This window comes from Lycorma delicatula, chromosome 12 (assembly GCF_047948215.1).
Source record: "Lycorma delicatula isolate Av1 chromosome 12, ASM4794821v1, whole genome shotgun sequence".
NCBI lineage: Eukaryota > Metazoa > Arthropoda > Insecta > Hemiptera > Fulgoridae > Lycorma > Lycorma delicatula.
Genome location: NC_134466.1, coordinates 25,640,019 through 25,656,600, shown reverse-complemented (window position 1 = coordinate 25,656,600; position 16,582 = coordinate 25,640,019). Strand labels below are relative to the sequence as shown.

At 31.1% G+C, this 16,582-nt stretch overlaps 1 protein-coding gene across 1 annotated transcript in view; it reads left to right on the top strand.

The window, feature by feature from the left end:
- Window positions 1–16,582, top strand: part of Ctl1 (choline transporter-like protein 1) — an 81,539-nt gene that overhangs the window by 56,795 nt on the left and 8,162 nt on the right. The window contains exons 10-12 of the mRNA XM_075380104.1: window positions 5,584–5,727; window positions 9,634–9,781; window positions 13,817–13,957. Of these exons, the coding sequence (XP_075236219.1) occupies window positions 5,584–5,727; window positions 9,634–9,781; window positions 13,817–13,957 (433 nt within the window). The remainder of the gene's footprint in view (window positions 1–5,583; window positions 5,728–9,633; window positions 9,782–13,816; window positions 13,958–16,582) is intronic.

Sequence of the window (16,582 nt, the reverse complement as noted above, 5' to 3'; positions counted from 1 at the left end):
ACTGCTTCAATAAATAAAATTTTAAATCCCAAATATAAGGAGGCTGATTGTGACCCATACTTAAAATACCAATTTTTTTAATCTTTAATGTTTGTGATTGAAAATCCAACTGTATTTTATATTAATATAGGTGGCATTAAAAGTTTTTATAAATGGGAATGAGAAAACTGGTTAACCATTAGGAGAAATGTGTAGCTGTGAAGTGTGTGAATATATGAAAAAAAATTTTAAAGTTTTATAGAGAATAAAATTAACTTTTATGGCTTTTTTTCATTTGGCTCTCTTTTAATTTTTGAGTTATGGGCATCTGTGCAATGCATTTCAAGCACCAGTCATGCTAAATTAGTTGCTCTCAATTGTATTGATTAAGGTGACAATGAGGCCTACAGCAAAGGCAATAAGCTGAGTTATTAAATCACTGAGGCATTTGCATCGGTGGCATCCCAACGAGGCCAGGCTTATTACTATGAGATGTAAAAAGGTCAGAGGACGATAGACGACTCCCATTAAAGCCCAACAGGGGAGGGGGTGGTGTGGCAACCAGAACGTCACTAGGCGTGTGTCTTCCCCTACGGGGTTGACATGATTAAGGTGGCACTTTTTCTAATGTAGCCAACAAAGTGTGGTTACATAGAGCGGCTTGAAATGCAGTTTTGTTAAAAATTGAATAACAAGATATTTCTTTCTGTTGCACAGCTTAATATAATTTTACCTTTATTACTTTTTAATAATACAATTTTTTCTTTTTTTATTACTCTGAGCAGTATTTAATCCAAATTAACTCATATTAGTAAGACTGTGTATTATATTTGAATAAGTTTTTTTTAACCTAAATGTTGGTATTTTGATTATTTTGGTGTAATTAATAATTAAAGATTTATTTAGCCACATGAAACATATTTATTGATAAAGAGGAAAAATCAGAAACCTTACCCATCTAATTATTATTACTTAATGATTACCTATTTTAATAATATAAATTAAATAGGTTTTTAATTGCAATAATTTGCCAGTACACAGGGTATACAAAAAAGAATATCAGGATTTTAAAGCTACTTAATATCTCTTAACTTTGACTTGACTGTAAGAGTAATTCTTACAGTTTTTTACTGCAATTGTTCAATGTGAGCACCTTTTTTCACACACCACACATCTAACCGATAGGAGAGTTCATCCCATACTTTAACCTTCATGTCTGAAGTAATGAAAGCAACAGCTGCTTCAATCCTGTGCCTCAAATTGGGTTGCTCAGTAGGTATTAAAACCGCATACACAAATCCTTTATAAAACCCCAAAGGAAAAAATCACACAGGGTCAGATTGGGTGACCTTGAAAGCCAAAGTAATATATAATAAACTGTCTGTTAAACTGACAGCAGTGGTTGGGGAAAAAGTCATTCAACCGATTCCATATGTAGTTATGCCAATGAGGAGATACACCATCTGGTTGTTAAATAAAATTTGATTACAGTTGAGTAAAGAGCCATGTATGCTTCATATCCAAATAAGCAACTCCAGTTATGCTTGCTTCAGCAAAAAAGAACGTCTGGTAAACTTGATATCAAGATGTCACACAGAAGATGTTTAAGTTCAGGGTGCCCCTTTCTCATTGTAAGAGTTCATGTAGATTTTCTGACTCCCAATATGGACATTATTGGTGTAATCTTTTCCACTAAGATGAAATGTTGACTCATTATTAAATGCAGTGAGATCAAGAAAGTCACAATCACTTATTATGATTGATATCATGTTGTGGCATGAAGTGAGATCTTCATACTACAACATTTTAATCGCCAAGTCTGCAGAAACATTGTAATTGTTAAACTCCAATGCCTGTAATTTCTGTAAACTGTATGGATGCATATGTAAGTGTTTCCTTAAAACATTTCATAATGTCATCATTGGCATCACTAGTTCATGACTAGTCTTCCTATCAGTTTTTTTTAAGACTGCTCAGGAAAGACTCCCTGAGATGTTCTACATCTTCTTCAGACACTCGGTCATTGCATATCTTCCCTTTACACAGACATCCAGTTATTTCAGATTGATTGAGCCATCAATGAATGTAGTTAATCAAGAGGATCACAATTAAACTTTCTACAGAAGAAAGGTTGAACTCTAACTTCAGATTCACATGTAGCAAAGTACAAAACTCAGTAGTCACCATCTTTGCTAGTGGTGCTGTCATGCAGGAAGATAGTGAATCAGTTTATGACCATGCACACAACTAAAACTAAAACTAAAACTAAAACTAGTCTTAAATCAACATTGGACAATCTCATCCAACATATTATAGCAAATTAAAACCTTGAAATTCTCTTTTATATACCCCAGTATTATATTAACAAATTTTTTTCAAAAATAAAGTGTTATTTTACCAACATGCAGTACATTACTTTTCTCACAAGTAAAAACATACTAAATCACAATGCGAAGTTACAGTTATTCGTCAAATAATGTTCAGAAAATAATATTTGCTAATAACATTAATTATAAACAAAAATATAAAAAAATACAATTGCAGACCAGTTATTAAAATTCAGACTAATTTCTTCATTACATTTATTTGTTTGGAAGACAATATATACACTTCTAATATGGTGTGACTTTTGAGGTGACACCTTTGAAATCCAAAGCAGATGCAAAAAAAAAATTTGAACCTATAAAAAATGGATTTAATAATTTTATTTAGAAAATATTAGTTAATAACAAAACATTAAAAAATATATTTAAAGGAAAAAAATAATAAGTACGTAATTAATATCATATGAAAAGAAATCAAGAAACATAAATTCTTGAAATATGAGGTATGGTTTTTAAGTAAGTACCGTTTTGATGTATGTCCTTGGCAACATGGCTGTCGCTGTTTCACGAATGTTCACTGAGTAACTAAATCTATTGGCTTGCTGCAGACGCCATTACGTGATTGTTATTCTTTGTTTACAGTTTCCTCTGCCTGTTTAAAATGCCTAAGGCTGTAGACAGTGCTGCCAGTTGTGAAATACATGCTGTAATTCATTTCTTAAAAACAAGAGATACAAAAGCTGGGCTGAAATTCATCAACAGATTTGTGAAGTGTACAGGGATAATGCTGTGTCCAATGCAATGGTGAGAAAATGGGTTAGGGCATTTAAAGTCGGTGATACAAACGTACATGAATTATGGAGTGGGCAACCGTCAGTCATTATTAATGACCTGGTGCAGAGAGTTAATGGAAAAGTTTGTGAGAATAGACGATTTATGATTTCATCACCATTTAATGAATTTCCTTTACTTTCACTAAGTATTTTGTATGAAATTGTGTTAGAATGCTTAAACTATCAGAAGTTGTGCTCATGCCGGGTACTAAAAATGGGAAGTTCACAAAAACATCAGACAGTGATTTGAATTTCCTCCATGGTACAGCAATGAAGGCCATCCGTTTTCAAGCCAAATTGTTACTGATGTCAAGACAGTGTCTCACGTTACACCAGTTTTGAGACTGTTGTCTCAAAACAACAGTCAGTGGAATGAAGACATTCAACATTTCCCAAGAAAGTGAAATTCAAGCAAACAAATCGGCTCACAAAATCATGTGCACTGTGTTTTGGGATAAATAGGGGCCATTGCTTTTTCCCTCAGGGTGAAATGACATTGTGAGGCCTTGACTAAACTGCTTTGTGCAGTCCAAAACAGAATATATGGGTGGCATGCTCAGTACCGGAATCATGCTGCTTCACAACAATTCTCAGCCGCATGCAGCTTATTTCATTCAAGATCTCATTGTGTCATTTGGCTGAGAACAAATTAATCACCCACCTACAGTTCTGCCCTGGCACCCAGTGACTACCACTTGTTCCTGCTTATAAAACAGCACCTCAGCCAGCACCACAAAAATGATGTCGAAACAGCAATTTAGCAAGGGGGTTATTTCTCGGGCAGTAGATTTCTATGAAGCTGGAATGCAGAAGCTGATCACACGATATGTCAAGTGCCTTAATATAAACGGAAACTATCTAGAATTGTAGATTAAAATTCAGGTTTTCAGGTAAATATAAAATTTTTCAAAAGAAATTGTTTTTATTTTTTATATCAAAACAATACATGTCTTGTACATACTTAAAACAATATTAATAAAAATACAAATAAAATAGTTATAATTTACAAAAGTGAAAATTATGCCATATCTTCTATACTAGTCAATTTTTTACAAAATGTTTGAATCGCACTAAAATTACATCTCAAGATAAATTTAATGATGTTGCCATGTATAAAATAAATTTTTATGAATGGTAAAGAAATACACATATACGGTAAAACTAATGGAGAGACTTTACAACATTTAAGAACATATAAAAATAAAAAAAAAGAATTTTTTAAATGTTGCTGATCCTCTCATTATTCATGAACATACAATAAAAAATACGAGTATATAAAATGATATAGAAAAAAATTAAATTTACAAACAAAAAGATATAAATTTAATCACTTTTTTATAAATGAGCCTCTAAAAATGATAAATTGTTTAAATTGAATACTTGTATCGATTGTTGGTTTAGTTGTAATCATCATGACTATTATCAGTTTTAACTAATGACAAAGGTAATGCATTACCTGAGATATTATTTAAGTAACTGATGATGAATTAATAGATTTTAAAAGTACTTATGTGGATTAGTGTGTTTAAATTGAGCTTGTTATTAATTTGGTGTATTTATAAGAATGGTTTTGTTTGTAATTGTTAATTGCAACACACTAAGCAACATATATTATAAAAATAATATATGTAGCATTTAGTAGTAAACTATCTTTGTCATGGTTAAAACCTAAATTTCAGTCATTTATTTTTTTTACCTAATAGTTGCTAGAAGTGTAACTGCATCAGTTGCACAATATTGATTTTTCCTGAATGTTTTGAATATTGCCATTCATTTCTAGATTTTATAAATAAAAAAGAAGACATTTTTATAATATATTTTTAAATGAAAAGTGGTTTCATTTATCAGTCCATGTCATCATCCAAAACACTGTGATGTGGTTGTGAATAATTATCATTAGATCTTGGAACAACCATTACACAATGAATAAATTTGGAGTTTTGTGTACTATCACATAAGTGGATAATCATTAAGTTTTCCAGAACACTATTGGAATGAGATTGTTTGTCCTTTCATTGGCTATGACTAAGTAAGGAAAAAATTGCCGGAGCATATTTTCAACAAAGTGGAGCAACAGTGCACACTGCCAGTGTTTTTTCTAAATTTGCTGTGTGAAGTTTTCAGGGATAAACTAATTTTAAGTACCTCCAGCTTCCAAGATTACCAGATCCTATAGATTTTTATTTATTGGAACCATTGAAAGGAGCTGTTTACAAAAATGAACTTCATAACGTGGATGAAATGAAAAGTATCATAATTTATACGACTATTTCTTTAGTGCTTCGGTGTATATTTTCAAACATGTCAAAATGTGTTCAGGCACACCCGGAGGCAAATGGTTGCCATATTGGGCGTATTCTGTAAATGAAAATGTATTATAGTATTATTTCTATCAATATATACTTGAATATAGTAAATTAAACTAGTGTTTTTTTATACCTGTTTAGATTATCCTGGTACAAAGTTGATTTTTCCATATTCTTCAAGTCCTGTTGAAATACTATCAACTGTTCCTAGCCATCATGTAAATAGTACATATGGTTCATATGAATATAATCTGTTGTCTAATGTATCTGTTTCACACCATAAAAGTAAGTATTTTATTTATTTATTCATTCATTCATAATTACAACTACAAAACTATGTTATGTGGTTTTGAAAATATATTGGAAAATAAGAAAAACTCAAAACCCATTTAAAAAAAGTTTATTACTTAAAACATTAAAGTAGATCACCATTTTTATTGTTTAAAAAACATAATCAGTTGACAATTATTTTTTTCTGTTGAAATAATTTACAGAATCATTCATAAAGAATATAATGATGAACTTTCAGGACATACTCTACTGGTGGAAATAAAGAAGAAATTTTATATAATGTTAGGTTTAGAAACGCTTCGGTAGCAAGTATCAATTGCTGAAAGATTTCATAATGATTTCTGCATGTCGGTAAAATTAAGCCAGACTGAAATTATTGGGATCCAAATTAAGGGGTAAATTTATTGGTTTTATATGAAATCTGACCAGTTACATTTGTCCTGTATGAGCATTTATAGTGAGGCATCCTATTCTTCCCTTGATTTCCCTTCAGTGTGGCAGATGTATTTTTTTCTATACTCTTTATTTATTTTTGTTATACTGAGTAGTTGTAAAGATTAAACTCTGATATTAAAAGGATTAAGTGTTACTGGACCCGGGTGGCCAGTACCACATCATTTGAATATAAAATTCATAGTGTGCAGTACAGGGTCCTTATGTCCACTATATAAGTAAATATTTTAATTGATCATATAATTAATTATACTTCACATAGGTAACATAAGGAATAACTTTATTTAGTTTTGTGATTGTAATTTTTGGGATGATGTACAGAGTGATTAAATTACAAAGAGAATTAAATTCTGTACAACTTTTGATAATAAATTTTACGCATTATTAGTCATTTCACAAAATTAAAATATATACATACTCGTATGACACATACTCCAAAAATGTGCTAGACAACCAGGATATTGCTTATTTTGTTTCAGTCACTATCACACAAAATATAATTTATTTTCTCATAAATGTCTTGAATTCTTAAAATTTATTTTAACAATTTACTAATTTTTGTATTAAAATATTTGTATGATTTTCATAGATTAAAAACTTTCAAATTGCACTGATAGACAAAAAAAATTTTTAATGTTTCTGTAAGTGTGATACCATTTCCTGAATTGCTTTTTTGCGTACATTACATATCTGTAAATACAATTTTTCTATTACCCTTAGTTTTAAATAAATTAGCTTCAAAAAAAATTAAGGGGAAAATATAGTTAAAATCTGTAAAATTTATAATTTTTCATGGCCATACCTGTGTTAGAATAATTTAACTGATGTTTTTCTTTAATAGCCTCAGGCACATCCTGAATTAATGTCCAACAGTAATCAGCTAGCTTGTTAGTATTCCATTTCCCTTGATAGTGGCTTTCCGTCACCGAAATGCCTTGCAGGAAGCGTTCACCATGTTCGTCACTTATGTCTTCTAGGTTGTCTGGGAAAAAAAATAGTTGTGAGTGGAAGAAATGTATTTTCAAAGAAACTTTACATCCCATAGCTTTATATAAAGTAAGAAGTTGATTAATAGTATTGTGATAATTGTCGGATTTTTGTTTGCCAAGAACATTTTTGCAAGTGTCTTTAAATGCAAGAGCCGAAGCTCTACTTTCTACATTATTTAACATCGAGTTAAATACATCTTTGATCAACTCTCTTATTTGAGTATCAATAAATATTCCTTCTTTAATTTTTCCTTCACTTACATTCGGAAATTTCTGCCTGATGTATAAAAATCTAGGATTATCCTTCTTCATTGCTTTTACAAAATTTTTTATTAGTCCTAGCTTGATATGGAGAGAGGGTAAAAATATTTTTTGGGGTTTAACTAAGGGCTCATAAATAATATTTTTCCCATTTGGAGTTGTTGTCTTTTTTCTTCTACTCTTTGGTAACATAATGTTTATCCCTAGCGCTGCTGTCCCATTCGCAAAGAAAACACTTGTACTTAGTATAGCCAAACTGCATACCTAACAAAATAGCTGTAACTTTCAAATCACGACATGTGTTCCAGCTATGTTTTTTATCATTTATATTTTCAAGAACGTCTTTCATCACATCATTTGTCTCTTTCAAATTAATATCATAAGCGATTGTTACCATGTGTAACAGAACCACTTTTAAACTATACTTGGACGAATCTATGAAAAGGCACCAGTCCTCAGGTTTATGAACTCATCCTGTGTAACATAAGCTTATCAATATTTGTAAAATAAACCATATTATTTTCATCAATAAAGTACTAAGAAAGTTCTTTTTGTCGGCTTCGAAAGCCTGAAATTTTTGTATTTTTTTAAAGTAAATTCCAACCTTGCAGTCTTGATCCAAACAATTCAACTTGATTTTTTGATAAATTTAAATCCGTAACCAAGTCATTTAATTCATCTTGTGATATAAGAAGTTGCTTATTGGAAGATAATTCAAAATGAAAATCATTGTTGTCTTCTTCAGTACTGTCTGATTCTTCATCGCTGCTTTTGAAATATACATTCACAGGTGGCTCAGGAACTAGAATAATTTCACTGTGAGGTAAAGGCCTGATTGCAGATTGCAATGAAGGATATTTTACAGTATGTTTAGATTTTTTTAGAAATGCCAGACACACTTATTAAACAAAAGTAACAATCAGTACATGGTCCTTTGGTTCACGCCAAACCATAGGTACATATACCATATGTAACTGTGATATGATTTAATTCTTTGTCCAGTATTGTTTATTTATAGTTTTTAAATTGTGTTAACAAAGTTAAACAATAAAAAATGAGCTAACAAAATGCAATATATAAGCTTAAAATGCTAACTATATGTTGGAAAAATTAAAAAATAAGGTCCTTTAATTAAAATTGTAATTTTTTTCAAAAATTGTGGGTGATAGCAAAATTCTAAGTTCATATTCATTATCAGCATCAAAAAACATTAAAATCATGTATCACATGTTAGGAAACAGAAATTATGTTTATCAATGTTATTATTTTTGTATGCTAAAAAAATTTGGTTACTCTTATCTTAAGTATTAAGTATTTCATAAAACAGTGCATTGCCAATTTCATAGGTTTATTTTCTATATTATTGTAATTTTTTGTTACAAATTTAATAATTTAAGGATTACATATTTTTGCAACTTTGTTTTATTAAAAAAAATAATCATCATTTTTTTTTTTAACAGTACATATACAATAATTTCAAAATAGATTTTCATATAAAATTATAAAATATTTTAGTATTTGTAGTCTTAAGCAGTTGATTTCTTTTTTTAAGTTAACATTTTTAAAAATATTTTTATATTTGCACAATCGTTTTTAAATAAATTTTTCTTTCATAAATTTTTTTTAAATTCTTAATTATATTTTTATATACAACATTTATTATTCATTCTTTTTTTCAAATTATCTATAAAAGGGGTTAATTCTTTATTTTAATTTTCAGAGCAATTACTCGAAGTAGAAGTAACTTATAAAATTCATTTTAACTTATATATTATTACTTATATATTATAACTTATTATATTGTAACTTATATATTCATTTTTTTTTAAGTACAGCATTGTCTCCTAGTATCGGTGAAAATTAGAATAAAAATTCCTTAGCGAGGTTACTGAAGGATCACCAGTCACTTTGATGCTATACCTTATACATATGATTGATATAATTGGACGCTAAATGAGATAGACATTTCAAATATTTCTTAACTCTGTTAAGTAATATAGTTCTATCCATGAATGACATAATGTTAGAAGAGGTAAAAGCTTACAAGATACAGGAGTCATACAGGATACAGGAGTTATACTCAAATACCACATGGTAGCAATTTGTAACACAAAAAATACTGCAGCCAACTTATTAAAAAAATAAAAAATAATACCGATCTTGGTTCTTTTTATAAAAATAATTTTTTTTTTTTTAGCATTCACATTTGTTATATACGCTGATGCTACATGGGTTCGTTATATGTGGTGGGTGTATCTGATCAGTCTGGTATGGACATCTGAATTTACTCTATCCTGTCAACAGATGGTTATATCTGGTGCTGTTGCTCATTGGTACTTTAGAGGGTAAGTTTTTCTTGCGTATGAAAGTTTATTAGTATTAAATTCTTAATACTTAATGCGTAGTATTTTTTCTATTTTGAAATATTTATTATATAAGGGATGGTTAAAATGTAGTGCATAATCACTCTTAACTTGCGAATGAAAAGAGCTTTTCAATGAAATAAATGTGGTATAAAAGTACATTGTATTCGCTACAAAAATTTTCATTTATTTTTCCACGTTTACAAATACACACTTCTCCCATTGGTGAACTAGTTTTCTCATTCCATCACTAAAAATGCTGGTGGTCTTTCCTTAATCCATAACATCACTCTTCATCCAGTTCGTCATCCTTGGTGAAATGATTTTCTTCAATAACCCTCTTTAATTACAAAAATAAGTAATGAAAATTGCAGGACACCAAATCTGGTGATTATGAAGGGTATGAAATAGATTGAAATTTCAACTTCTCAAAAGCTAGGTGGTTGCACATGATGTTTGTAGCCGAGCATTATCATGTTACAGAATTATCAGCTCAGTGGATTTTCAACACAACATATGTCTCCTGAAGTATCTAATGTCTATATATGATCCAGAATTTACAATCGACCTGGCTTCCAGGTAGTCAGTCATGTATATGTGTATGGAATCCCAAAACTCTGTCAAAAGAATCTTTTTTTTCAGAGGATTATGTTTTAAATATTTCTGATTGTGGCGAACCATAGTGCTAGTATTCTATCCTCTGCCATTTTTTTTCTGATTGTAATGATGCATCCAAGTTTCATCTCCTGTCACGATAACATTTCAAAAGCTGTTAACATTTCTTTTCTTGTTGTTTGTTCTTTTCTATAAGTTTGTGTGGTCCCCACCGTGAACAGATTTTACAGTAGCCCAGTTGTGTATTAATGTGTCCTACTTGTTCTTCCGATATGTCTCCCTGGGTATCAGTGTGTTGTATGACGCGACGACCATTTTGAATAGACTCATTACCTCCTTTTGTTGCTTCTCATTGGTCACAGAAACTGTGAAAATGAGAAGCTGTTAGATTTATCCTCAGTATTCAGTTTACCATCTTTTAATGTACAAAGTTTTATTGTCCATCCGCTTACAGTACTTCAATCATCAGTTTCATCACCATAAACAGTGTTTAGATGATGATGATGTGTCTCTAGCATTTACTTTTTCCACTGTTAAAAATTCAATCAATATATACTGCTGTAGACAGGTTAATTAACAGGCGTACTCGACTTGATAACAGTGACAACTGACAGGAAATGAAAGGATGTTGTCTATGTGTTTGGAATGTAAGGGAATGTAGCTATAATATGGCAGCATCGACTGCTCTTTGTGTTACATTTGTTCTCCTGTTATATTCCAGTGTGCATTACATTTTATCTACCCCTCATATATATAATAGTGTATATCATATACGAGGGTAAATCAATTTTAAACAGGATTTTTTTAAAAATTTATTTATTGAAAAATAAAAGGCAAATATTATTTATTTCTCTACATAGTTTCCTGCTTTAGAAATGCATTTTTCGCAGTGGGAAGGAAGGTTTTTTATCGCAGCATTGTAGAATTAAGCTGGTTGCTTCAGAAGCCAATTGTGCATGAATCCCTCCACACTCTCATCATCTTCAAATCGTTGCCTCATAGAGCTTCTTTAAGCACCCAAAACAAATGAAAATTGCAGGGTGATAGGTCTGGGCTGTAGGGAGGATGATCAAGTTGAGTCCAGTGCATTTCTTCTAGAGCTGCAGTATGGGGCCTGGCATTGTCATGGAGGAGGATGGCCTCTCAAATCAGCTGATCTCATCTTTTGCTGCAATATGCAGCCCTCACCCCATTCAACAACTCGCAGTAGTAAACAGCATTGATTGTGCGTGCTCATGAAAAAATCAATGAGCAAAATGCCTCGCCAGTCAGAAAAACCGGTCGAAAGAACCTTTCCAGCTGACTGTCAAGTATTGGCTTTCACTGGGGTTGCCTCCCCTTTCCTCCACCACTTCATACTGACTTGTTTCAACTGGGAAGTGTAGTGGTGGACCTGCATTTCATCGCAGGTAACAATCCAACTCAAAAATGCATCACCTTCTGTCACAAACCTTGCTATAAGCCTCTGACAGTCCTCCAAACATCTCAACTTCTGATCTGTGGTCAAAAGGCGAGGGACCTGTCTAACACATACTTTACAGAACTGTAGGTCATTTGTGATGATTGCTTGACAGCTCCCATAACTTATTCCAACTTTTACTGCAATTTCAGAACTCTCACTTGTCGATCGTCTTCAAGAATGTTTCAAACCGTGCAAATATTTTCATCTGTAATGCTGGTTTGAGGACGGCGATCGTGTTCCTGATTTTCCACTTGTTCTCGCCCTTCTTTGAACTCTTTATGCCAGGCAAACACATGAATCCTTGACAATGTTTGGTCCCCAAACTGTGCAGTCAATCTCCGGAAAATCTCCATTGCTTGAACTCTGTCACAAGCAAGAAATTTTATAATTACGTGTTACACAGTGAAAGAGTGCACATGTTGCTCTGACACTGTAAGCATTACTGACAAATTGGTTGGGACTGTCAAATGGCCAGCTCTCCCCACTCCTAATGACCCCCCCCCCCAGCATACTAGAAGCGTGGGCCCAGTCCCACCAACCGTAGGTGCTCAGGAACAAAAATCCCATTTATATTTGATTTACCCTTGTACAATAGAAATCTGATATTTCTTACTTTAAATAACATTTTCCAGATCAATAAAATATAGTTTATCTGTAAGTAATTAGTCATTGATGTCCCAGTCTTTATTTACAATTACAATATTAAAAATTTTATTTTATTACTTTCTTTATTTGATGATTTAATAAAATAAAATATAGCCCAATATAAGGAAAAACTACTTTATTTGCTGCAAATATTATCAGCATGAGAATCGTATATCATGAAACATGTTTTTTCACATTAAATACAAGCAAATTGTTTGCAAAGCAATCGTAATAATTTTTCAGCTGGCTATATAGTAGTAATACTGTATGATAGCTATGCTGTGTAAGGAGCATTAGAGTAATGGGTCAAACTTTACATGTTGGTGTTTTTGCACATCTGGATGTTTCATGATCCTCTGTCTACAAAAAGCACAATTTTACCATTGAAAAATTCTGGAAGAATGTATGTATGTTGGGTTGTTTTGTTGCTTGATATCTTCAGACTGGATGGACTGATTTGGATGAAATTTGGCACAATGATTTCTGTGTTTGGGGATGTCATTGATGTGATTTAATTTTAATCAAGGGGACAGGGAGTTATGGACCCATACGTCAACATTTTATTCAAAGAGTATATACATTTTTTCACATAATTTAATAATGCTCATTAGGTAGCTAACATGTTTTCTGATATTTAATCTTATTCAGACCCTTCTAAAAGGATGGGGACAAAACAATCAACACCCTTTTTTGTTTTTTTTATTGTTTCTGGACTCAAAATCAATCTTGTATATTAGATGATTTTATTACATTAGTATATCACTTTGGTTATGTATTCGGGTGATTTCATTCAGAGGTGGAGGATATCAAGCTTTAAACTTTTTGCTTTTTTTTACAGGTTATTGTTTTGCTTATATCTTTGATGGGATTAACTGAATTTTATGAAATTTTATAAGATTGCTTCTGAATACAGATCATTGATGCCATTTGACTTGGGTTAAAATGTGGAGATGTAATCACCATGGATCTTGTATCTCAAAATTTTACTCGAGAGAATAATTTTTAACATAATTCTTTACTCACATAATTACATCCTTTAATATTCTACTTAATTTTCCTCCTAAGTAGTAGCCTGTTCAGGACAAAGGTCTTGGTACCCAGATCGCAACTTTCTTGACTTCACCAGGAAAATTATAGGCTATCCTTTTTTCTAAATATTTTATGTATTTATAAGCTAAGCTTACTTCTCACCATAGTTTTCATAATTGTATTAATAAGCATCATTATCTTTTATCACATAAATTGTTCTGTTGATTTGTTTTAGATTATTTTATTCTTTTTTTAATTTAATTTAGCTGGAAGAAAACTATAAAATCACCAGTGTTTACTTCATTTCGTCATTTATTATGTTATCATTTGGGTTCCGCAGCTCTTGGCTCATTATTAATTACTATATTCAAACTACCACGTTTAATACTCACATATACATACTACAAGTAAGTATTCATTTACTAAAAGTTAAACTTTTATTTTTATGTAGATATGATTTATTATTATATATTTTTATACGCATTACTGTTATTTAATTTTTTTATCTTATAAATGCTTTTGTAGTTATCACCGTTTCATCAGATGATTTTTCAAACTTAAAACAGATCTTCTCATAGTAATTTCAAATGGGGATTGTGTATTACCAGGATGAATACACAAAAAAAAAAAAATCAATACCAGGTACACATTCTAGACTTAGTTCCAGATTTCACTAGGTTTAGCAACCTTATAAATTTAGTTTAGGTCCGTGTTCTTTTATTCAATAAAAATTATTCAACTTAATTAGGTCAGATTGGTCTGCTACTATTAAAGTTTTTAAACGTTTTTAACTTTTGAACTCGTAGACCAATTTTCAAAATTCAGCTTTTCTCTTATAATGTTATATTGCCCATCGTCCAGTTAAATTTTTAAATGTGTCATTTTCAGGGTTTTTCTTTTTTTTATTAGACATAAAGTACAATTATAAACATATAATTAATAAAATACTATTATACAATATGGATAATAATAAATATACATAATTAAATTGTCCTTCTTCTTCTACAGGAAAATAAAAGTGTAGAGGTGGAGGAATTGCAAAAAGAAAAAATGTTTAAAAATTGTAATTTTTATAAATCAAAATAAATATGATAAAGTAGAAAAACGTGATCTGTTTAAAATAAAATTTATTTTTCATTAAAATAATAGTGACTTCTATGAATATTAAGTCAAATCAAAACATAATTAATACTTTTGAAATTTACAATTAAAAAATCTCTTCTACTATAGTTTTAACATTTTGGAAATTTATGATTTAAAAATTTCTTTTACCATAGCTTTATAAGCATCATCATAATCTGCTATATTCATAATATGAACTAATGATGAATTGCAAGGGTAAATCAAAAAGTAAAGGGAAATTTTGATTTCCCTCCCAATCACATGTTTGGCAGCAATAATTGTTCTACTATAACTCATAACTGCTTTCAGCTGTTCATTGAAAGTATTGTTTCATTGTCAGCTATTTGTGATTGTGTTTAAAAGTCTGTTTGAAGTGAGTGCTCCTTTGTCTGATTGCACCAAGGAAGAAATGCAAGCAGTGTTATGTTTTCCTCAGTTCAGAAGGGGTGAAACCAGCAGAGATTATTCGTTGAATGCAGCAACAATATGGAGAGTTGTTTGAGTGGAAACAAGATCTACAAATGGATTGATTGCTTTAGAAATGGTAGGATTTCTCCCTGAGATGAACAGTGGCAAGGTAGGCCTTCCACTTCAAAGACTAACAGCAATATTGAAGCGGTTAAATAAATCATTCTTGGTAATCAACAAATTACAGTTGATGACAGTGCAAGTAAGTTGAATATAAGCCGTGGCTCAGCATTTTCAATCATCCATGATTTTTTAAACTTTCCAAAAGTCTGTGCTCGCTGGGTTCCATGTCAATTGACCAGCATCCACAAAGGAAAAAATCATTTGAAAATTTTCCAGAAGCTTTTGAAATATTACGAAGATGAAGGAAAATCATTCCTTAAGCGAATAATAACCGTTGATGAGACATGGGTCCATCACTTTGAAACTGAGCAACAAAGTTTAATTTGATAACGTATTTCATCTCCCACAAAAAAGTCTTCTATCCAGCAAAAAGTTATCTTCCAGAAAAAAGTTAAAAACTCAGATGTCTGCAGGAAAGGTGATGATGACAATATTTTGGGATATGGAAGGTTCACTTTTGGTTTACTTCACACCTAAAAGTCAATCAGTAAACAATGACAACTGCTGCATTTTCTGAAGAAAAATATCAAATCCAAAAGATGTGGCAAACTCTTTCTCAGCACGATTTTGCTTCAGTATAACACTCGACCTCATTCGGCCAATAAAACAGTCCTTTGCCTTCAAGATCTCGGTTTTGAGCTGCTGGACCACCCTCCACACAGTCCAGACCTGGCTCCAAGCGATTTTCATCTTGTCAGCCCATTAAAAGAAGAATTGCAAGGGAATCATTATCAATCTGATGAAGAGGCCATAGAAGCAGTGAAAAATTTTCTCACACCAGACCGAAGACTTTCTTCCAGGAATGAATTCACAAGCTTGTTAAAATATGAACTAAGTGTGTAGAACTAGGAGAGGATTATGTTAAAAAATAATGTATATATCATTTATGTAAGTTCAAATAAATATATTGATTTTTCTAAATTTCACTTTATGACTTGCTCATATAAAGTCTGGATGTCATTATTATGCAGTTTTTTTATCCCTGTAATGGTGCGAGTTTGTTTAATTTGTAATAATTCACTTATTTGCTATCTGGTACCACAAATTGAAATGGTCATCAAAAAATAATAAATTTTTCAAACTTATTTATTTTTTTAGAACATGTTGAGTACATGTACACCAAATTTCATTAAAATATCTCATCTGTTCTTGAAATATAAATTTTTATTGAAAAGAAAAATACAAAGCAAGATAGGGCAGTTGTGCAATGAAATTTTTTGTTTATATTTTGAGTCATTCCCTAATGCCAACATCTCTCAGGACAACCTTTATAATTAGACAGAAATAATATGACTTATGTTTTGATCCCCCTTCTGTAA